This window comes from Malaclemys terrapin, chromosome 8 (assembly GCF_027887155.1).
Source record: "Malaclemys terrapin pileata isolate rMalTer1 chromosome 8, rMalTer1.hap1, whole genome shotgun sequence".
NCBI classification, from domain to species: domain Eukaryota; kingdom Metazoa; phylum Chordata; order Testudines; family Emydidae; genus Malaclemys; species Malaclemys terrapin.
Window position 1 is genome coordinate 106,502,787 of NC_071512.1, and position 23,603 is coordinate 106,526,389.

General features: G+C 41.9%; 1 protein-coding gene across 3 annotated transcripts in view; it reads right to left on the reverse strand.

Moving 5' to 3' along the window:
• Positions 1-23,603, reverse strand: part of MAST2 (microtubule associated serine/threonine kinase 2) — a 344,273-nt gene that overhangs the window by 273,384 nt on the left and 47,286 nt on the right. For all 3 annotated transcript variants that reach the window (XM_054036560.1, XM_054036559.1, XM_054036565.1), the window contains exon 3: positions 20,988-21,130. In XM_054036560.1, the coding sequence (XP_053892535.1) occupies positions 20,988-21,130 (143 nt within the window). The remainder of the gene's footprint in view (positions 1-20,987; positions 21,131-23,603) is intronic.

Here is a 23,603-nt window from a genome sequence, read left to right on the forward strand (position 1 = left end):
GGAGAGAGTTTTCCCCACTTTGAATATCTAGTGACTAAAAAAAAAAAGAACTGCAACCCCTTAAAAATGGAAAGGGTTTGAACTGAAGAGCATCCAGCCACTGAGGGATAGCACCTAGGTGGGAAACTGTGAAACATTGGATCCCCTCTTTAGTTAGGGGGTACACTGGAAAACAGTTCAAAGGCAATAGGTAACTTGTATCAGAAAAGGGATTTTTATCAAATTTGAAAGTGTAAAGCTCAAGGTTACATCTTTGTTTATTTTCTGTGTAACTTGTCTGTGTTTGCTTCCCCTTACTATTTTGTCTTTGAATCTGTGGTTTTCTTAGTAAATAAACTTTGTTTATTTTTTACACCAAGCAGCTGTCTGGGCTGCAAATTGTGTGATGTGCACAAGCCAAAGCAATGTGGTGTCTGAAAGGTTGGTTTCACACCTTCAGGGGTGACGAACAAGAACAGAAAGGTTTGAGTGTCTGGTAGTTAGAAATTCTGTGTAGACTGATTTGGGGAGACTCAGGAATGGAAGGGCATATACAGTGTGTATAGTTTGGATTATTTAGTGAGATCCCTTTGTAACTCTCTGCCATCAGCTTCGGATTTAATCATCTTGAGTAATTTTGTAGCTTCTGCAAACTTTGCCACCTCACTGTTCATAAATTATCTGGAAAAGGAGGTGAATATGTTGAACAGCACAGATTCCAATACAGATCCTTGGGGGACCCTGCTATTTACCTCTCTCCATTGTGAAAACTGACCATTTATTACTACTCTTTGCATCCTTTCTTTTAACCAGTTACTGATCTATAAGAGGACCTTCCCTCATATCCCATGACAGCTTAGTTTCCCTAAGAGCCTTTGGTGAGAGACCTTGTCACAGGCTTTCTGAAAGTCCAAGTACACTATTTCCAATGGATCAACCTTGTCCACATGTTTATTGACACCCTCAAAGAATTCTAGTAGATTTATGAAGGGAAATCATGTCTCACCAAAGTCATGTTGACTCTTCCTCAACACATCATGTTCACCTGTGTCTGATAATTCTGTTCTTTAATACAGTTTCAGTACCAGGCAAACTGGTTTAAGTTAGGCTTACTGGCCTGTAATTGCCAGGATCACCTCTGGAGCCTTTTTTAAAATTGGTGTTACATTAGCTATCCTCCAATCATCTGGTACGGAGGCTGATTTAAGCAACAGGGTACATATCACAGTGAGTAGTTCTGCAATTTCATATGAGTTCCTTCAGAACTCCTGGGTGAACACCATCTGGTCCTGGTGACTTATTACTGTTTAAATTATCAATTTGTTCTAAAACCACCTCCACTAACACCTTAATCTGTGACAGTTCCTCAGATTTGTCACCTAAAAAGAATGGCTCGGGTATGGGGATCTCCCTCACATCCTCTACAGTGAAGACCAATGTAGTTATAACTCAACTCCTGTCCACACACAAAAATCTCTAGTTCAAGTTAAGTGGCGCTTTAAACTCAAACTAGTTAGTTGGTGGGGGTGGGGGTGGGAGGATGTACGCACATGAAGCTTGAGTGTTACTGAGGCTCAAGCTAGTGATGCAGCAGGGACACAACAGCTTCACAACAATTTATCAGCAGCTAATCCAATCACCCTGTGCTACTAAACAAATCATTAACTCTAGTGTTGCTTTGAAGTGTGGTTCCTTTCAGTAGAGCTAGGTTAGCTGAGTGCTGTAACTCGGGTACTCACTCAAGCTAACTGTTGCAATGATTTAATTATGAGACTATGCTTATTCCTTCCACAAGACTTTAGAAAATAGGTTTTGGGGTTCTTTTAATCTTCAAACTATTTTTTTTCTGTCACCAATTTCATGGTAATTAGAATTAGAGCAGAAAACCAGGGATGAGGTGCTGTGTTGTGCTTTTAGGAGGAGCAGCACAGACCTCTCAGCTCTAGGGAAGAGGGAGGTATGGTTAGGGTTACCATATTTTGAGCCTCCAAAAGGAGGACACTCCACGGGGCCCCAGCCCCGCCCCCAGCCCCGCCCATGCCCCCCCTCCACCCCAACTCCGCCCCTTCCCCAAAGTCCCTGTCCCCTCCCCTGCTTCCCGCAAACATTTGATTCGCGGGAAGCCTGAAGCAGGTAAGGGAGATGTGGGGGGAGGAGGCGCGGCCCAGTATGGCCCCCCCCACCGGCGTCTCCAGCCTGGGTCGGCTCGGGCCCTGGGGTGCCGGCCCCAGGCCCGGCCCGCCCAGCACTGCCGGGGCCCGACCGCCGGCCCGCCCAGCACTGCCAGGGCCCGACCGCCAGCCCCCGTCCGACCGCCGGCCCCCGTCCGACCGCCGGCCCCCGTCCGACCGCCGGCCCCCGTCCGACCGCCGGCCCCCGTCCGACCGCCGGCCCCCGTCCGACCGCCGGCCCTGCATGTCCCGATTTTCCCGGACATGTCCGGCTTTTGGGGATTTCCCCCCGGACGGGGATTTGGAGCCCAAAAAGCCGGACATGTCCGGGAAAATCCGGACGTATGGTAACCCTAGGTTTTAACCACCTTTGCACTCTCTCAATACGGGTTGTTTAGAGGGATGGAGAGGCCCCTGGCATAATTTATGCAGCCCTGAGGTCTTAGTTTCAGCAACACTGCTGGCTTGCCCTATGAGTCGCCATGCTACCTTGAATCTCTGCAAACTCCCTCCCACCCCCTTACCCCTAATGCATGGCATTGCAAAGGGAGTGCTTGGGGTCTTATGACTATCTTGTACCATGCCTGCACCAGGGGAATCTTCCCCATGTCAGATATGATGTTTTTAGAACCCTTTTAAGCAGCAAGGACAAAATGGGACCAAGGATTTCACTCTAGGCTCCACAAGTTGTCAGAGCCCAGTCATCAGTAAAGAATGAGACAAATAGTGCCACTATGATTTTCCATTCTCAAAACTGTAGGAGCTCTACAGCTATATAAAGACTAAGGCCCCGATGCCACAGTTCCTTACACATGGGGCACACCACTGCACCCATGCAAGTCACACTGCAGGACTTGGGCCCAACTTTCCACTAAAGCCACAGAAGGGACACCACTTGATACAACTTTAATAGCTTCAAACAACAATCCAAAGGCTGTCAGAAGTCTGATCTGACTTTTTTTATTAAGCTATGCTCTAGAGCAACTACTTGCTTTGAAATTTAAAAAAAACATGAGTTGTTCTGCAATTGTTGCACAGTGTTAAGGTCTCATATTGCCTTGCTTTAAATTAGTATAAATGTTGGGGCACAAAGCAGAAACAGGCTCTTTGTTTCTCTGTAAATCTTAGTAAGTTTGCAAGTTTCTTTTGTGCTATTTTTTATATATATATTGTTCTTCAGAGGAGTTCATAGGTACCTGAATACTGAGATGTGGTATAATAAATTCTGTAATACCAAGCAAACAGAAAGCTTCCATGTAGTTTAGGACTCAAACCTGAGCTATTCCAAACCAAGTAAAATATACAGATCTTTAAAAGTTCTCCTCCAACTCCAAGAAATAAAAAATAACTAACCCTAATTTTGAGGGAACAAAAACATATTGAACTATAGAAGCATAATAAAAAGTTAACCATAATCAACAAAGCATAAAATGATATTATTTTTATAGCAATATAATCTAGAGGTCTCAGTACAGAGAAGGAGAGTTGTACCAAACAAATAATAGGTTTCCTGGGCCAAAGGACTAGAAATTATAGGGCACAAGCTGGTACCACAGAGGAAAATACACTCTAAATACAGAGTGGTTGACCATCAATACACTGATGCAGTATTAAATTACCATTTTCTAGTGAAGCAGCTGTGTGGTTTCTGCAACACCTACATGCAAAAAGAGGACATAGGTGTTATAAAGAGCAAAACAGTTGGTGTTACTTGAACACAAGATAATAGTCTGAAACAACAGATTTAGCCAGGCCACTTCGCGTTTAGGAGGAAAAGACCATAGAATCATAGGACTTGATGGGACCTTGAGAGGTCATCTAGTCCAGTCCCCTGCCTCATGGCAGGACTAAGCATTATCTAGACCACTCCTGACAGATGTCTGTTTAACTTGCTCTTAAAAATCTCCAATGATAGAGATTCCACAACCTCCCTAGGCAATTTATTCCAGTGCTTACCCACCCTGATAGTTAGGAAGTTTTTCCTAATGTCCAACCTAAACCTCCCTTGCTGCAATTTAAGCCCACTGCTTCTTGTCCTATCCTCCGAGGTTAAGAAAAACAATTCTTCTCCCTTCTCCTTGTAACAACCTTTTACAATAACAGTTTTCAAGTACATGTTTCCCCTCAGTCTTCTCTTTTCCAGACTGAAAAAATTGGGTTTGTTTAATCTGCCCTCACAGGTCATGTTTTCTAGACCTTTAATCATTTTTGAGGCTCTTTTCTGGACTTTCTCCAATTTGTCCACATGGTTCATGAAATGTGGCGCCCAGAACTGGACACAATACTCCAGTTGAAGCCTAATCAGCACGGAGTAGAGTGGAAGAATTACTTCTCTCGTCTTGCTTACAGCACTCCTGCTAATACATCCCAAAATGATGTTCACTTTTTTTGCAACAGTGTCACACTGTTGACTCATATTTAGCTTCTGGTCCAATACGACCCCCAGATCCCTTTCCTTAGTACTGATTCCTAGGCAGTCCGTTCCCATTTTGTATGCGTGCAACTGATTGTTCCTTCCTAAATGGAATACTTTGCATTTGTCCATGTTGAATTTCATCCTATTTACTTCAGACCATTTCTCCAGTTTATCCAGGTCATTTTGAATGTTAATCCTATCCTTCAAAGCACTTGCAACCCCTCCCAGCTTGGTATCATCCGCAAACTTTGTAAGTGTACTCTCTATGCCATTATTTAAATCACTGATGAAAATATTGAATAGAACTGGACCCAGAACTGATTCCTGTGGGACCATATTCATTACACCCTTCCAGCATGACAGTGAACCACTGATAACTACTCTCTGGGAACGGTTTTCCAACCAGTTTTGCACCCACCTTACAATAGCTCTATCTAGGTTGCATTTCCCTAGTTTGTTTATGAGAAGATCATGCGAGACAGTATAAAAGGCTTTACTAAAGTCAGAATATACCATGTCTACCGCTCCCCGCCCCATCCACAAGGCTTGTTACCCTGTCAAAAAAAAGCTATCAGGTTATTTTGAAACGATTTGTTCTAGACAAATTCATGCTGACTGTTACTTATCACCTTTTTATCTTCTAGATACGTGCAAATTGATTGCTTAATATTTGCTCCATTATTTTTCCAGGTACAGAAGTTAAGCTGACTGGTCTGTAATTCCCTAGGTCAGGGGTTCTCAAACTGGAGGTCACGAGGCTATTACATGAGGGGTCGCAAGCTGTCAGCCTCCACCCCAAACCCCGCTTTGCCTCAAGCATTTATAATGGTGTTAAATATATTAAAAAGTGTTTTTAATTTATAAGGGGGGGGTCGCACTCAGAGGCTTGCTATGTGAAAGGGGTCACCAGTACAAAAGTTTGAGAACCACTTCCCTAGGTTCCTTATTTCCTTTTTATAGATGGGCACTATATTTGTCCTTTTCCAGTCTTCTGGAATCTCTCCCGTCTTCCGTGACTTTTCAAAGATAATCATTAATGGCTCAGATATCTCCTCAGTCAGCTCCTTGAGTATTCTAGGGGTATGTCTACACTACGGGCCGGCGGGTAGCGATCGATCCAGCGGGGATCGATTTATCGTGTCTAGTCTAGATGTGATAAATCGATCTCCAAGCGCTCTCCCGTTGACTCCTGTACTCCTCCGCCGCAAGAGGCGCAGGCGGAGTTGACGGGGGAGCAACAGCAGTCAACTCAACATGGTGAAGACACCACGGTAAGTCAATCTAAGTATGTCGACTTCAGCTACGTTATTCACGCAGCTGAAGTTGCGTAACTTAGATCGATCCCCTCCCAGTGTAGACTAGGCCTAGGATGCATTTCATCAGGCCCTGGTGACAATTCCTCAGAAAGAGTAATAGTAAATACCAGAAACAGAGACTGCCATGCCAAAATGTAAAAGAGTGAGAAGAGGTGAACCTAACATTATATGGCCTCCCTCGCTACGTAAATATTTATGAATTCTCTGATGACCACAACAAGAATGCAAGGTTTTGACAATACTTCTCAACCTTGTACAGAAGAATGAGTGAAAGAGCACCAAGATAAGTAAGGTATTAAAAAACAAAATAGGGTCAAGGAAGCCCATAAAACCCCTGTTGCAACTTCACTGTAAGAACACATCATCTGCTCCAGTGACATGTCACATTCTCCACAAAGTCTGAATAATTACTCATATACTACTTTAAGCTAAAAAGAAAAAAAAAAACTTTAAAAAGCTCATCTGCCATACACACTACAGCAGTTTCTCTCTCTACAGCTGTAATAGTGCTGCTGTCAGAAAGAGAACTGAGCCTGTGTGCCAAAATCGATTCAACAAGCTTTTAGACACAAAACAACAGAGCTTCTGAGGATAATGAGAGCTGCAATCTTTCAAACTGACAGTCTAGGCGAGTTCTAAGAATTTACATTTGCCCACCTAAACCTAAGATGACAATCTTTGGGATGCATAGAAGAGTACTTGAGTTTTCTTTTGGGCATGGAAATCTCCTTTTAGCTAAGAGATCAATACTAAGAAATGGGAATTAACTTGAAAAAGATTTTAGCATTTCCAGAGCAAGGCAAGATGCTGGTAAGAGCTCTGTTCAAATTACATGTATCAAAACAGAATATAATTTTGTACCAGATCTAAATGTTAAATAACTACCACATAATTACTTCTTTTATAGACAGATATAGACAAATGTAAGTAATTTATTTTCAGTGCCATTTGCTAGTTAAAACCGAAAAATAATCTATCCACTACTGCCACACACTGGATGTACTCTGCAATGGTCCATATTTATGTTCCCTGTAATTATCATCACACAAATAGTTATGTGCAGAATTATCTTTTAAAACATGTTAATTTAAATGCACTCCTACCAAAAAAGGTCTAAAGAGCTATCCTTAACTTAAAAAAAAAAAAATTAAGATAACCAGTTTTCCACAAATACTACTCTGTATAATAATGGGATTGTTCTTGATATATAGCAAAACTTCTTCCAGAGATATATTAGGGCTTTGACAGCATAAGATAAATCTCTGCAGGTGTTAAAATATAGCCCTATGTTCTGCTCAAGATCAAATTAACATATTAATTTGAAGTCATCTGCAATATCTTATGACAGCATAATCTACCCCCTGGTTGAAGCCCTTCCCTGATTCTCCATGGTTTGTATATTAAATTTAAACTTCTGTCCCTGATTTCAACGCCTTCTATCACTCAATCCAATCTGCATGTTTGACCTGTTCTCCCCACATCCTCTGCTAAGGGGCTCCTTCTTCCCCTCCTCATACGAACAACTCTGTGTCTTCTTCCACACTGTCCATCCCTTATGCTTCGAATGCTCTCACAAAATTCATTTGCCAAGACTTCATCCAAATCTCTCAGAGATTTACTCCTGCTGTGAATCTTACAAGAAATGAATTAAAACTATTAGAACTAGTCATAAGTGTACATGAACTGAGACTGTTATTTATGTAACCCTATCCAAATCCACCCAATTCCCTTCTCAAATACCTCCGTCTTTTTCTCATCTGATTATTTCAGGGTGCAACTTCCATAACTTTACACAAAAATAACTCAAATTCATTCATACAAGTATAACTGTTGTGCTATCATATTGCTTCCTAACAAAACTATGTAGTTCAACCTCTACAATCAAAGTCTCAGCGATTCAAAACTCTTTGTTAGCTAAAGGAGGGTAATGATCGGACTTCAGATATCAATTACATTGAAAATGTCCTTGATTAACCAAACTAAGGCTAGGTCTACACTATGGGGGGTGGAGGGGGCGGGGGGTCGACCTAAGATACGCAACTTCAGCTACGTGAATAGCGTAGCTGAAGTTGCGTATTTTAGGTCGACTTACCTGGCTGTGAGGATGGCAGCGAGTCGACCGCTGCCGCTCCGCCGTCGACTCCACCTCTTGCCGCGGTGGATTTCCGAAGTCGACGGCAGAGCGATCAGGGATCGATTTTATCGCGTCTTCACTAGACGCGATAAGTCGATCCCCAATAGATCGATTGCTACCGGCGGGTAGTGAAGACGTGCCCTTAGTTGATGTCTCCCATAACATTCTGATAATCAGTGTCTTACCATCTCAAATATGAACAAGCTTAAAATAAGGTTACCTATTTATCATAGCTAAGCAAATTTCTATTGAACAACTGGATGTCCCACTTATGAATGCAAATGAAGTGTACACTCACCAAATACAAATTCCTCCTTCTGTAGTAAACAATACCTAATATATCGGCAACAATAGGTCTTAAGGCCACCTAGGATTTACGCAAAATACTAAAGATTGTTCTACTTCCATAAAAACACTAGATGGCACCATATCCTTTTTCTCGTGTTAAGAGAAACAGAAAAAAATTGTTTTCTTAAATGTTTTCTACCATCCTAATTGCTGAGTTTAAGACAAGAACAGCAAAGACAGTAAAATATTGTAAGCTATAATGCAATTTTAAAAAAATTAGTTCCTCCGCACAATGGCTTCCAAAGCAAAGCTAGGTCACCACTAAATGGCTCCAGTATGGTATGATCTCAACACTAAAACACTCATGTGCTATACAATCTCATTGTAACTTTCGCCAGGGCCTTTGAACACCGTTTGCAGCAAAATTTGCCACAACTTGAAATTACAGACTTGAGGTTTTTTTTAATTGACAAAAGCAACAGAGGGTCCTGTGACACCTTTGAGACTAACAGAAGTATTGGGAGCATAAGCTTTCGTGGGCAGTCTTGCATCTGAAGAAGTGAGGTTCTGACCCACGAAAGCTTATGCTCCCAATACTTCTGTTAGTCTCAAAGGCGCCACAGGACCCTCTGTTGCTTTTTACAGATTCAGACTAACACGGCTACCCCTCTGATACTTAAATTGACAAGTCTCCACCAGCAGATGGCATTACTGCATCAAAGACTCAAGTAGTTGCAGAGAAAGATGTACAAAATATGAAACTGCTGGTTTAGATTTAACTAGAGTGACCAGACAGCAAGTGTGAAAAATCGGGACTGGGGTGGGGGGGTAATAGGCACCTATATTAGACAAAGCCCCCAAAAAATGGGACTGTCCTAAAAAATCGGGACATCTGGTCACCCTGGGTTTAACATAAAAGCAACCTGTGTTCCCTCTAAGGCTGTGGTCCCCAACGTGGTGCCCACGGACGCCATGGCGCCCGCCTAGTGCCCAGCAGGGGAGAGAAGCCGCAGCCCCGGGCCTGACGGGGACAGAGAACTCAGGCTGTGGGCGCGGTGTTCTCTGTCCCCGGCAGGTGCGGGGCCCGCCTAGTGCCCAGCAGGGGAGAGAAGCCGGAGCCCCATGCCTGCTGGGGACAGAGAACTCCGGGGCTGCAGGAACCAGTGTTCTCTGTCCCTGGCAGGCGCGGGGCTGCAGCTTAAGCCGGAGAGAAGCCGCGGCCCCAGGCCTGCCGGGGACCGAGTACTCCGGGGCTGCAGGCACCAGTGTTCTCTGTCCCCGGCAAGCGCGGGGCCCGCCTAGTGCCCAGCAGGGGAGAGAAGCCGGGGCCCCGCGCCTACTGGGGACAGAGTACTCCGGGGCTCCGGGCGCCAGTGTTCTCTGTCCTTGCAGCTTCTCTCCGGCTTCTCTCTTCTCTCTGGATTCATATATTATGTAATATTAAATATGATGTTTTTCTTATTATTTAATGTACAAAAACAAAATAAGCCTTGAAAAATTGTTGGCACCCGCCACACTCTTCTGAAAACATGAATGTGCTACTGGACACAAAAAGGTTGGGGACTACTGCTCTAGGGTGTGTGCTTGCGGGCTGCACAGGAAGCCATCAAGGGCTGTGCACCAACCGCACAGGCCCACACACAGGTGAACATGGAGAATGTGTACTGTGGGTGGGGGCAGTGGGGCAAGGTGGGCGGTAGTGATGGGGGTTTGGAGAAGCTTGGGGCCTGCAGGGCTGTGGCGGAGACAGGAAAGACGCCTCTCCCCCCCAGCCCCGGGGCTGGAGGAGTCCTCTCTCCCTGCTGCAGCCCCAGATGTGGGAGCCTTGGGAGTCAAGAGACTTTGGGTCTTTCCCCAGCTCTGCCATTGAGTTTCTGCGTGGCCTTGGGAAGTCACCTCACCCCACACTGCGCCTCAGTTTCCCCATTTTCCAGATGGGAATAATGATATTGACCTTCCTCTGTAAAACACTAAGAATTATAAAGGAAAAGCACTAAATATCGATGGCTTTTAGATTTGTGTTTTAAAAGGAAATTACCAAAACTAGGACTAATGGAAATGTTTGTGTGACTGTTTTTGTCTGATTTCCAATGACAACAATTCCCTGTTGTGGATTTAAACCACCCCAGCAATGTTTGCAAAGTTTTTTGTGGCAGGAGGACCACATGGTTTATCTAGGGGCCTGATCCTGCAAAGTATTACTCACTTAGCTGTTACTCATGTGAGTGGCCTCAAGGAAAGAAGTGGGAGAACTTCATGTGAAGTGAAAGTTTGCCTGAGCCCATGTGTTTGTAAAGTGCCGTGTAAATTTACAAAGCTAGGTGTGTTTCACTGTAATAACCAAGACACTGGAACATTTTATCTGTGCATGAGATTCTGAAGGTGAACTTGACTGTGCTACTTTAATTGTCCAAGCTGATCCAGTGTAAAAATATAAACATGAAGGTTGAATAGTCTATAGGACTTTTAGAGTGCTTTGTATTGTTAATATAAGAGGATGGTAGTAAGGGGAATTTGAGTGTTTTTAAAAATTATTTTGAGCCTTAGTGTCCTGATTTAAAAAGAAACATTCACTTTGATTTCTAATATTTCTAATATTTTACATTCAGATAAGACCTTTACAGATGAAGCCCTGTCTGAAAATTAAATATCTCCAGCATTTTGCATAAAAGGAAAAGATTCTTCCTATCCAAAATTCCTCTTCTCTTTTCAAACTACTGCAGGGTGCTCTCTGTGCTGTTGGCCTAGCTGGCTGCTGACTTTCCTCAGGTTGCATTTCAGTGGTGCATTTAAATGTATAGTTTGCAAAGCATGTACTGATAGGTACTGCCGATGTCACCTGAAGACAGACCTTCCCTAAGACCCAGCTAGGTACTAGCAGTAAGACGTTGTGTGCTCTTGGTGGAATAAGGGCTGCCGCGAAAGTACAGAAGTGATAGCACATATCCGCATATTACCTCAATATTGGTGCTGCACGTAACAAAATTCATTCCGCGCACATGGATGGAAAAAATTAGAAGAAACATTGGAAGCAACCCCGAATTACTGAGGTTTTCACAGACATACACCACACACATTTATTCAGTAGCAAGGAATTAATACAATTCTGAAATAGACCATTCTGTACTAAAGAAGAGTTCTGCTTCTGCTGTCAGAGAGCAGAGCCAATAATACTCTCAAACACCATTTTTGTATATGCTTTTGACTACTTATCAATATTAATACACAAAAACAGTGTTGTGTGTCAGTTAAGGTTGGGCTATACATGACATACCTAAAACAAAACCTAAAAGCAAGAAAATGAAAACTTAAGGCAACCAATGATACATACCCTCTCCTCCACCAAAAATGCACACCACATGACCGTACATCAGAGAGAATAAACTACAACCGTAATTCTGCCCCACTACGGATGTCGTCAAACTTCCAACAGCCCCAACCTCAAATTCCACTGAGCCCACCACTCCAACCATCCCCTCACTATCCCATCTGCATAGCTCTGTGCAAATATACACATTCATGATTGGGGAATTTTATTGGGGAACATGTGTGTCTTGGACCCATTGGTCCAATGTTGTCTGGAGTCAAGCATGTAAGGAGTCTCTCAGCTTCCCCTGCTGTGGGGGCTTTGCATCTGGGCCCTTGCACCGTCTAGCTGACTGCTCAAAACTTGAAAGGAGCTTGTAGTCAGGTCTTTGGGAGCTGAAAGTGAACTGCCTCAGACTTTTTCCAAGGCAAATAGACTCAAGACACTGAATATGTTGTTCCTTTTAAAATACAAACTAGAGCTTCAACTCATAGGCCTGTCATAGGGTAGACCATAGTTCTAAGAAGTGGATACAGATTACTGGATCATTTCTAACTTCTCCAAAGAGCACACTGCTTCTAAAAGGAAGAGTTGTTACTCTGGCTTTGGAAAATTAATCCAATGTACAGTATATTGTTTCAGTTACAAAGATCTTTTAGCTGATGCAGTCAAGACCATGACTCTGGATATCATCCAAATAATGTGGCATGTGGCACTGCATACGAACAAAAGTGCTTAGCCCAGAAAAGGAAGCTTGGTTGGAACCACAGCTTGGTTGGAAGGAGTACTGCAGAAAGGGATCTGAGAGTCATAGTGGACCACAAGCTAAATGAGAGTCAACAGTGCTGCAAAAAAAGCAAACATCCTTCTGGGATGCATTAGCAGGAGTGTTGTAAGCAAGACCCGAGAAGTAATTCTTCCGCTCTACTCTGCGCTGATTAGGCCTCAACTGGAGTATTGTGTCCAGTTCTGGGCACCACATTTCAGGAAAGATGTGGACAAATTGAAGAAAGTCCAGAGAAGAGCAACAAAAATGATTAAAGGTAAGTATGAGGGAAGATTGGAAAAATATGGATTTCTTTAGCCTGGAAAAGAGAAGACTGAGATGGGACATAACAGTTTGCAAGTACATAAAAAGTTGTTACAAGGAGGAGGGAGGAAAAATTGTTCTTCTTAACCTCTGAGGATAGGACAAGAAGCAAAGAGCTAAATTGCAGCAAAGGAGGTTTAAGATTGGATATTAGGAAAATCTTCCTAACTGTCAGGGTGGTTCAGCACTGGAATAAATTGCCTAGGGAGGTTGTGGAATCTCCATTATTGGGGATTTTTAAGAGCAGGTTAGACAAACACCTGTCAGGGTCTAGATATACTTAGTCCTGCCATGAGTGCAGTGGACTGGACTAGATGACCTCTGGAGGTCCCTTCCAGTCCTATGATTCTATGATCATTGGCCTCCATGGATCTGCTAAAGTTTTGCAGTCATCTACAAGCTTCAGTTTGCTGTATACGTTTTATACCAGGCAGACAGAGTAGAAAAAAACCCAAAGATTCAAAGGTTCTTCACAGAAGCCACTATCTTTCTACTGACAGGTCCCTTCAAAGTAATTTCTCTCCTCGGATCATTGTCTTTTTGCTGACCCAGAAGATGGGATCATCTATTGCTCTTATTCTGGGACCATCTTAGTATCGGATACCCTGAGAGGGTAGAAAGTTCTCTCAGTCCTTCCAGGAAACTGCATTTTACCCAACATGCAACATTTACTGTCAGATATTTCTTTTCCATGAGGAGGGGCAAACAGTGCTTGAGGGGTTCTATATGAATCCTAAGACATCTGTTCTTCTCACATTTGGCACCATAATGGTAGTCCAGGTATTTCAGAACTTTGTCTCTGACAGTGGCCAAATACTTCAGAAGAACGTGCAAAAAACCCTGAAATAGGGACATATGGGGTCATCTGCCCCATGAAGATCTCATTCTAACCTCTAACACAGGGGTGGCCAACCTGCGGCTCCGGAGCCACATGCGGCTCTTCAGAAGTTAATATGCTGCTCCTTGTACAGGCACCAACTCCAGGGCTGGAGTTACAGGCGCCAACTTTCCAATGTGAGAAAGTTGGGGGGGGGGTTGCTCACTGCTCAACCCCTGGCTCTGCCACAGGCCCTGCTGCCACTCCACCCCTTCCCACCCCTTCCCCTGAGCCTGCCGTGCTCTCGCTCCTCCCCCCTCCCTCTCAGAGCCTCCTCCACGCCGAAAATAGCAGATTGGGAGGTGCAGGGAGGAAGGGGGAGGCACTGATCGGCGCGGCTGCCAGTGGGTGGGAGGCACTGGGAGCAGCGTGGGGGACTTGATGGGGGGGGCTGCTGACATATTACTGTGGCTCTTTGGCAATGTACATTGGTAAATTCTGGCTCCTTCTCAGGCTCAGGTTGGCCACCCCTGCTCTAACAGTTTAAAAATTAGTTTAAGCCCTTTTTTTTAATTAGCTATGATTCTGAATATTCTTGTTATCTACTTAAACATCCATGAATTTTGTCAAGTTCATAGTCTAACCAACATCCTGTGTCAATGAATTCCACTGTCTGAAAGCTCATTGTTTGAAAGAATTTTCCCTTGGTTCTTGTGTTACGAGACAGAAGACAAGCTCATGATCTATCTTCTCTAGACCATTCATTTTGTATATTTTGATCATGTCCCCTTTTATTGGACTCTTTCATAAAGTAAACAATTTCAGTTTTTTCACACTCTCAATGAGAATTTTTCCATCCCCTAACATTCTCACTAGCCAATCCAGATGAATTCTGCAATATCCTTTGAAAGCCAACCACTGATTTACCTAATAGCATTATAATATTTTATGTATTATTCTCCAAACCATTCCTTGAACATACTAACTTATTGTTTGCTTTTTTTGACAGCATATTGAATACAGGTCTCCACTGAGTTGTTCACAATAATGCCCAAGTCCTTTTCCCGAACTCATACCGCTAACTTAGAACCTGCAAGCTGTACATAAAACTCACCCAGACTCCCTCAGACTTATGATCAGAAAGCATGTCAAAAAGGTCAAGTTTTCCATGACCATCACAGCTAGGTGGTAAAGTCCTCTAATGTCTGCAAATACTGTAAAAAACTTCCGGGTGTTCGCCACCTGCAGGACTCATGGTCACTCCAGTAGAGCCATAGCTACTTTATGGCTAGAAGAGTTAGAGGGATTCAGCAGAAGAATGGAGTGAGGTCACCACCTGAAAGTCCTCACATACATTTAAAAGGCCCAATAGGCTTGATTGGCATCTGCCAATGCTGGGTTCCTCTAGAGGAGAGTACTGAGCACGGTCAGTCTGTACAGAGTCAAGGATCCAATGGGCTCTGCTACTTGAAGCCCCTGGATCCAGATTGCCACATATGTAAATGCAGAAACATTTTCCCCTACCTGTAAATTGGGTTTCTGACAATCTAGAACACTCTTAGGTGTTTGTGAGCTAATATTCATAAGCAACTTAGTTGTCAGTCTTATTTGTTTAAAAAGCTGCACTCCGGTCTCGGCAGGTTTGTTATTGTTACTTTATCAATTTACTTCATGAATGTGTTCAAAATCTAAGAGATAGCAACTGAAGCACAGGAGCCAGGAGGCCCATGACAGGCCACTTCACCTAGCAAATTCAAACACCACAGGAAAACCAAGTCCAGATTGTCAAACGAGTGGGAGCAGAAACAAGCCACTCAAGTGCATGCAGTAAAGATGACTCTTTTCAACATTCCACCTTTTTGGCACTAGATTGCCATTTTCTCTTCCTGTTCCATCTATTTTATGGAAACATATAATGAACATTCTGAAATGACATACATACCACTACAAAAGTTCAAACTCTGAGAATCAACGGATAGATAAATAGAGGAGTATAATGTCAATATTAATCTCTCTCTTTTCAGAGCCATTTTTCCGAAGTGATTAATTCTCCTGGCAAGGAGCCTTTTCCTGTTGTAATTTGTAAAACATCTTCCAATACCACAAGCATACTAAAACAGCTCCAAACATGTAAGTAGTTCCAAAGTCCCAGAATTCATTACATTTAATTCAGTGTTCATCTTGCCACAAGCTATTAGTCATTGTTTTGGAACCCATCTCAGTATAAAATTGAATACTAACAACTGTTAAAATAATTTTAAAAGTTCTGATTTAAACTAACAAAAGCAATGAAATTCAGAGTCATGGCTTTACATCTGAATCTCTATCCTTAATTAACCCCAATGTAAGTTAGTATAGAGCAATGAAAATAGAGTGTGATCATATGCATCTGTGCCTGAGCACTACAGCACACATTGAGGCAAGTATTAAAATTTCAACATTACAGCTCAACTCCATTCTTTTAAGTCAAAAAGTTTACTGTAGAACAGTGCTTCCCAAACTGTGAACCATGGCTTCCTTGGGGAATCACAAAGGGTTCATAGGAGAGCCACAAGCGTTTGGGAAAAAATGCAATCCACATTCCTTTAACAAAACATGCCTTTAACAATAACAATTGTTTTGTGGGGGAAGGGCAGGGGAGTTTCCTAATTAAAAGACTATTAAAGTAGGCTTTAAAAAAAAATTGAATCTTATCTACGGGTCTGCATCTTATGCAGGTAGCCTTCAGCAGAAAGTGTCTCAGCTAAAATCCCCTGCTGGAGCAGAGCGCAAAGAAGCTCCTAGCACCAGAAGCAGCAGCACCAACACTAGGAGATAGGGGAAGGGTGCTAAGGGAGAGACGTGTGCATCTTGTTTATAATGGAACAATTTTTTCCAACTGCTAAGCTTACATGTAGCTAACCTCAGCTGAAGACAAAAAGGATTTTAATAATGTTAAACAGAAAAGTAGACAATATGACACCACCACCTAATGTTTGGATTTTTCAGGTCTTGATATTACTGTACAAAGTCCATAGCCACAGTGTGTCATTTGTTTTCAAATGTTAGTAAATTAAAGTATGAGGCCAGGGAAACTACTAAGACCTTTAGAAACCAAACACCTAGAATTTGTAAATCAGAGCCCAGAAACAAGAAGAACTGAAGCAGCAAAACAAAAGTTATGTCTAAAGAAGCAACTGTTCCTCAAAAAGCCTTAGAAGCATGTTATGTTGTGGCCATGTGAATTGCAAAATGTAAACAAGTGCACAACATTGGTGAAATCCTTCTATTTCCACCAGCAATAGACAGGTCGAATTATGATGGGGAATAAGCAGCCATAGCACTGAAAACCAGTCCTATATCAAATATCATCCGTCGATGCACTGATAATCTTGGAGAAAATGTCCAGGACTAGTTGATAAAACAAGTTAAGAAGAGTCAATATTTTGCACCGCAGCTTGATGAATCTACAGACAGCCAAAATGGCTCAGCTTCTATGTTATATAAGACTTTCAAAACAGGCACAATAGTTGAAGAACTTTTATTTTGCAAATAAATACCAATCCATATACCAATCCAAATAACTGGTGAGGAAATATTCAAGATGGTCGATAAATTCATAGTGGATGAAGATCCTAACTGGGATGTGTTTGTGGAACTGTGCACTGTTGGGGCAGCAGAAAGCAGAGTGGGGTTGCTGCATGAGTAAAGTGGCACAAGCAGCAATTTGGACACACTGAATGATTCATCTCCAAGCTTTGGAAAGAAAGAAAGAGGTTGCAACCTGAAGTACATGAGGCCCTCAACAGTGTTCTTAAACCTGTTAATTTTATAAAAATCCCTGGCAGTGAACACACTGTTTTAATATGCTGTGTGAAGACATGGGCTCTGACCACACTCAGCTTCTGTTTCACGTTGACCTCGGGAGATTGGCATGTGGGAAGTGTGTCACAACACATCTGATTTGTGACACAATCAGAATTTTTTTCTTTGGGAAAACAGACCTTGCAGATTATATGTACAATGTGGACTTCCTGACTATGTTAGCTTACCTGGTGGACATTTGTGTCCAGCTGAATGCACTTAACCTAAAACTTCAAGGTAAAAATATAAATATGTAGATATGAAAGAAAACTGGGGGATTCATGAAGGTTTGTCTTTAAAGAGGTCACAAGGAAAAGGAAATTACTGAGATCCAGTGTTATCAGACTTTTTAAAAGAACAGAATTGAAGTGATCAAAACACTATTAAAGACCAAATATTAACTCATTTGTCTGGATTGTATTCCCATTTTCATTATTATTTTCCTGGAGTTGAATAAGAATCTCCAGATACTGACTGGATTCAAAACCCATTCTCAGTAACAGCTGACTCCATTCCAACCTTAACTATCTCACCTCAAGAAAATCTCTTGGAACTGTTTAGTGATCACAAAACGAAGACTAAAGTTTTCAAATTTAACAAACCAGGAATTTTGGATTTCTCTTAAAGAAGACTACAAAGAATTCAGCGATGAAGCTGTAAAAGTGCTGCTTCCATTCACTTCATTCTCTGAGTTTGGGTTTTCAGCAATGAATTCTGTGAAAACTAAACACAGAAATTGTTTCAACTTGGAAAATGCCCTTCTGTCTGGTGCTATCAGAGTCTCAACCAAACATTGTTCAACTATGCAGCTTGAAACATGACTATTCTTCCCACTAAAATCTTAGCTACGTCCAAACACCAAAAAATCCCTTTTTAAAGATTATAGTTCTAAAAATCTGGATGAGATCCGTTTATACAATTAATTAAACAAACTGTATGCAGTTGAATAAAGTCACAAAACCACTCAAACTCTAGTGTCCCTCTTGAAGCTAGCATCCTGAACTCCTGAATTTAGTGTCCTGAGTGTGCCAAAAAAATGGTATTTGGTTGTGGTGAGCCACCAAGTTTTAAAATCTCTCTAAAGGGGCCGCAGCACTAAAATTTTTGTGAACCACACCTTTAGAAAAGCCCTTGGTAACCAATTTGCTTTTTTAATCTTTCAATAAGTACCACAGAAAGCGCCAATAGAGCCAAAAAGTACAAATTTATCATCATGTCACTATGTAGTAGGAAGAGTTTATGAGTTAGCATGTCTGGAACCAATTAAATAATATAAAAGTTACATCCACTAATTCAACAGTTTATCATTAAAATACTAACAAAGCAGCAGTCCAAACTAAGAACCTCACAGTATTTTTTTATTTATAAAATTGGCCAATTTCATTAGCGCATGATATAAAACTAATCTGAAACATATCTGCCTTGTTCTAGAGAAAGGTCAGCCTTTATTTTAAAATATTTAATATACTTTTTAAGTCCTCCTGAAATAAGCAGTTGGGTGCCAAGATACAAGTCAGAACATTTTGTCTTTGTCTTTGACTTTGCTACAGTCAAGTTACAAACCCCTGGAAAGATTATGTATCTAACAAAAACGGGTAGAACCAGGCCTGCAGACAGCCACCAAACTAAGACACCGTACAATTAAGCCAAATCACAAAAATGTCAGTCCATAATCTATGACTGATGTTCATAGATTAAAACTATGTATTTTAAAACCAAAATTACCAATAATGCAAATGCATCGATTTTTGTTCTTTAAAGATTTAAATTTCATTTTGAACGGTCCATTTGATGCCAGACATCTGTTATTTCTGAAACAAAATTATAAGACAGTAACTTATGTCGAAATTTCCAAAACTTGACCATTCCCAGAGCTGACAAGGTATTCATTCATGTTGAATCCTTTAACTCTGTTTAGGATTTGGCTTTTGTGACAATTCAGGGCAACTGTACCTGTATTTCTCCTCAGTGGTTCAGCAAGGGCACCCATTCTTGGCTTCCAGCTCCCCAGCCAATGCCTTTCTGGGTGGAGACCTGCATCTCTCCCTGTTTTGACCCGGATATTCCCAGGCTGTACAGTTCCCTTTCTTCATTGTATTTTCCAGCAAAGACTGTCTGCCTACACTGACCTGCTTACTTCTCTTCAGAGACTGATGACAGAGTGATTGTCAACAGTTACCATTCAGCACTTCCTATGCAAGTCTATTTTATTCTTAATGTAAAACTCATTACAGAGAAAATAAATTAAAAACAACAAAAGAACCTATATGCATGCTAACAAGCTTATCAGACATCACCCTAGAATATGTTCTGGCAGGCTCAGTCCTTCCAAACCTGTCCTAAGGATTGGGGCCTTCTGTGAACCAGGAGTCCTGCCTGTTGTCTGGATCAGGAAGAAGGGCAGGCACTGAGCCAGCTTAAACTCAGGCTTTCCATCCAAAAGTTTGTCTTTGTCTGTTAGTCTCTGAAAAATCCAGTGTGAACTAGTATATACATATCTCCCCAGGGGAGTGGCTTCAAAAGCTGATAATGAAGGAAGCTTATTAGCATCCCCCCTCCCTACTAGGGAAGGTACATAAAAATCCACAATAAACACAAACACATACACAACTGCGTTTTTAATATAATGTACGCCAAAGGTGTTAAACTTATTTCAATAAGGTTTAAATTAACTTGAATCCCATAAGGTTTATTTAGGGTATTACAGGATATTGTCAGGCTGTCACAGATCACTCAGTAGCTATGGTGTGCTAGGTGCTGCGTTATGTGAATCCATAGCCACTATCCCAGAGGGCCTGCAATCTAAATTATACAAAGGATACATCATTTTACCCTTATTAAACCAATCCCAATCTATATATTACACCAAGTTATATAACAACCTGAAAAAACAAAGATTGTGACACCAAAATGCATCTTGTGTAACCTACATAAACACACATTATCCATGTAAACACTCTAGAAATGGGAATAAAGCCTATCAATCTGTGTTCCAAAGTACAGGACAGCTATTTAATACAGATCACTAAATGGAAATCTAAGGATTATTTTCATCTTCTCTTCCCCAGTCTTGTGCTTTTGACTTTTTTCCAGGTGCTTTGTCAATTACAGTACTTAAGAAAGGAACATCAAGAGCGAAAGGTCTCCATTTCAGAGAGAGTTGTATCAAAAGCAATCATGACTAGAGCTGGTCAAAAATTTTCTGATAGACTTTTCAGCAGGAAAATGCAGATTCAATGGAATCGAAACATTCCACGGGAACGTGTCAATTCTGTTGAAATTTTTGATAGAAACAAGGCAAGCAGCCAGGAAAGATGCCCAGCCAGCCTGCTTACATGGTTTCCTGCCAGCCCAGGCTCTCCAGATCCCTGAGCAGCTGTCACCCTATGCTGCCCAATCCCCCAGGGAGCTGGCTGTCTGGGAAACAGGGCATTCCCAGGAGACAGCTGCCCAAGACAAGCTAAAAATTCCATTTTCCAGAAAAGAAAAATTGCATTTTCCAGCAGCTCTCATCATGATAAATAGTTGAGTTAGCCTAATAGAAAAGTTATTGAAGAAAAGGATCAAATAACTTTTCACTAGGTAGTTTTATTTGAAAAATAGAAATCAGAAAATATCAGACTCACCAAGCCAGCAGTAAGAGAAGGAGCAGACTGTCCTAGAGACTGGTTTCTCATACGGACCAGGTTTGAGGTTTCTCCAGCTGGCTGCCATGTTGATTGTCCCACTCCACTGTGCACACTGCTGGATAAGGGAAGCAGTTGCTTTCCTTTAAAAACAAAACATGATCTTAATATTTTAACACTTTAATGAATTATAGGTTACATAATACAATGCTTAACCAAATGCAGGGTTTAGGCAATGGTTTTCTAATCTATAATCATTCCCATGGCTCTTCTATGAACCCTCTCCAATTTATCAACTTTCTTCTTGAATTATCAACATCAGACCTGGCTACAATATTCCAGCAGCGTCCCACCAATGCCAAAAACAGAGGTAAAAACATCTATACTCCTATTCAAGATTCCCTTGAATATGAATCCCAGGATCAGATTAGTTCTTTTGGTCTCAGTGTCACACAGAGCTCATATTCAGGTGATTATCCACCACAACACCAACATCTTTTTCAGAGTCAGTCTCCCCCATTCCATGACTATGGCCTACATCCTTCGTTCCTAGATATATCCATTTATATTTAGCCATATTAAAACAAATATTGTTTACCTGTGACCAGTTTACCAAGTGATCCAGATTGCTCTGAATCAATGACCTGCCTTCTTCATTATTTACCACTCTCCCAATTGCTGTGTCATCTGCAAATTTATTAGTGATGGTTTTATGTTTTCTTCCAGGTCATTGGTAAAAATGTTAAATAGCATAGGGCCAAGAAAGAATCCTTCTGGGATCCCACTGGTAACACCCGCTCAGTGATGATTTTGCGTTTATAGTTACATTTTGAGACCTATCAGTTAGCCAATTTTTAATGCATTTAATGTGTGCCATGTTAATTTTATATTGTTCTACTTTTTTAATCAAAATGTCGTGAGGAACCAAGTCAAATGCCTTACAGAAGTCTAAGTATATTACTTCAATGCTATTACTTTTATCAACCAAACTTGTAACCTCATCAAAAATATATATCAAGTTAGCTTGACAGGATCTATTTCCCATAAGCACACATTGATTTTCCTTAATCACCCTTCTTTCATTTTTTATTAATTTAGTCCCAATTCAGGTACTCCATTATCTTGCCCAGGATCAATGTCAGGCTGACAAGACCTATAACTACCCAGGTCATCCTGTTCACCCTTTTCAAAAGCTGGCACAACATTAGCTTTTGTCCTGTCTTCTGGAACTTCCCCAGTGTTCCAAGACATAGTGAAAATCAACATTAATGGTCCAGCAAGCGCGTCAGTCAGCTCTTTTAAAACTCCTGAATGCAAGTTATCTGGACTTGCTGATTTAAAAATGTCTAACTTTAATTGTCCCTGTTTAACACACTCCAGAGATACTAGTGAAATGGAAATGTATTACCATCATATGATGAGACTGCATCATCTGCTTTTTCCCCACAAAGACAGAGCAGAAATCTTTATTGAACACTTCTGACTTCTGTGCATTATTTATTGATAATTCCACCATTTCCATCCAGTAATGAACCAATACTATCGTCAAAATTCTGATGGTTACTGACCTTGTGCAGTAACGGAGGTTCTTCAAGATGGTTGTCCCTGAGAGTGCTCCACTTTAGGGTCTTCACACCCTGCCCTTCTAGTTGGAGACTTATGGTAGCAGTGCCCCAGTTGGCTGCACATGCGCAGCAGCCATCCTGCACCGCTCCAAGCGGTTACCTCGCGCGTGCAGCCACCCATTACCCAGTTCCTTTTTTACCCCAGAGGATCGAGCTGAAACTCCGAAGTAGAGGAGAGGGTGGGTGGGTAGTGAAACACCCACAGGGACAGCCATCTCCAAGAACCTCAGTTAGTGCACAAGGTGAGTAACCTTTTCTTCTTCAAGGAGTGTCCCTGTGGGTGTTCTAATTTAGGTGACTAAAGAGCAGTGACCCTCCGTATGTACAGTGGAGAGCACCTATAATCCAGAGTGAGCGTCTGCAGCTGACTGCTGCTCCAGGGCATAATGTTTGGTGAAAGTATGGGGCGATGCCCATGTAGCTGCTTTACAAATGTCAGTGATGGGTACATGTTTGAGAAAGGCTATGGATGTGGACATAGCTCTAGTAGAGTGTATGCAAAGTCCAGAAGGAGCTTGCAGATTGTAATTTTGGTAACGTAATTGGATACAATTAGAGATCCATTTAGAAAGTCTCTGTTTGGAAATGGTATGGCCTCTGTTGTGGATACGAATAGCCTAGACAATTTTCTGAACGTTTTTGTTCTCTCTATATAGAACGCCAGTGCTCTGCGGACATCTAGCATATGAAGGGACACCTCCCTGTTGTCGGCATGCGGCTTGGGAAAGAATACAGGTAAATAAATGGGTTCATTGAGCTGGAAGGAGGAGGCGACCTTGGGTATGAATTTAGTGTGTGGGCGTAGGATGACTTTGTCCTTGAGGAATGTGGTATAAGGTGGGTGTGCCATTGGGGCACACAACTCTCCCACCCTTCATGATGATATGATAGCTACTAAAAAGGCAACCTTCATGGATAAGTGTAGGAACAAGTAGGTTGCTAGCAATTCGAAGGGTTTGCCCATTGGGCACGGAGAACAAGGTTGAGGTCC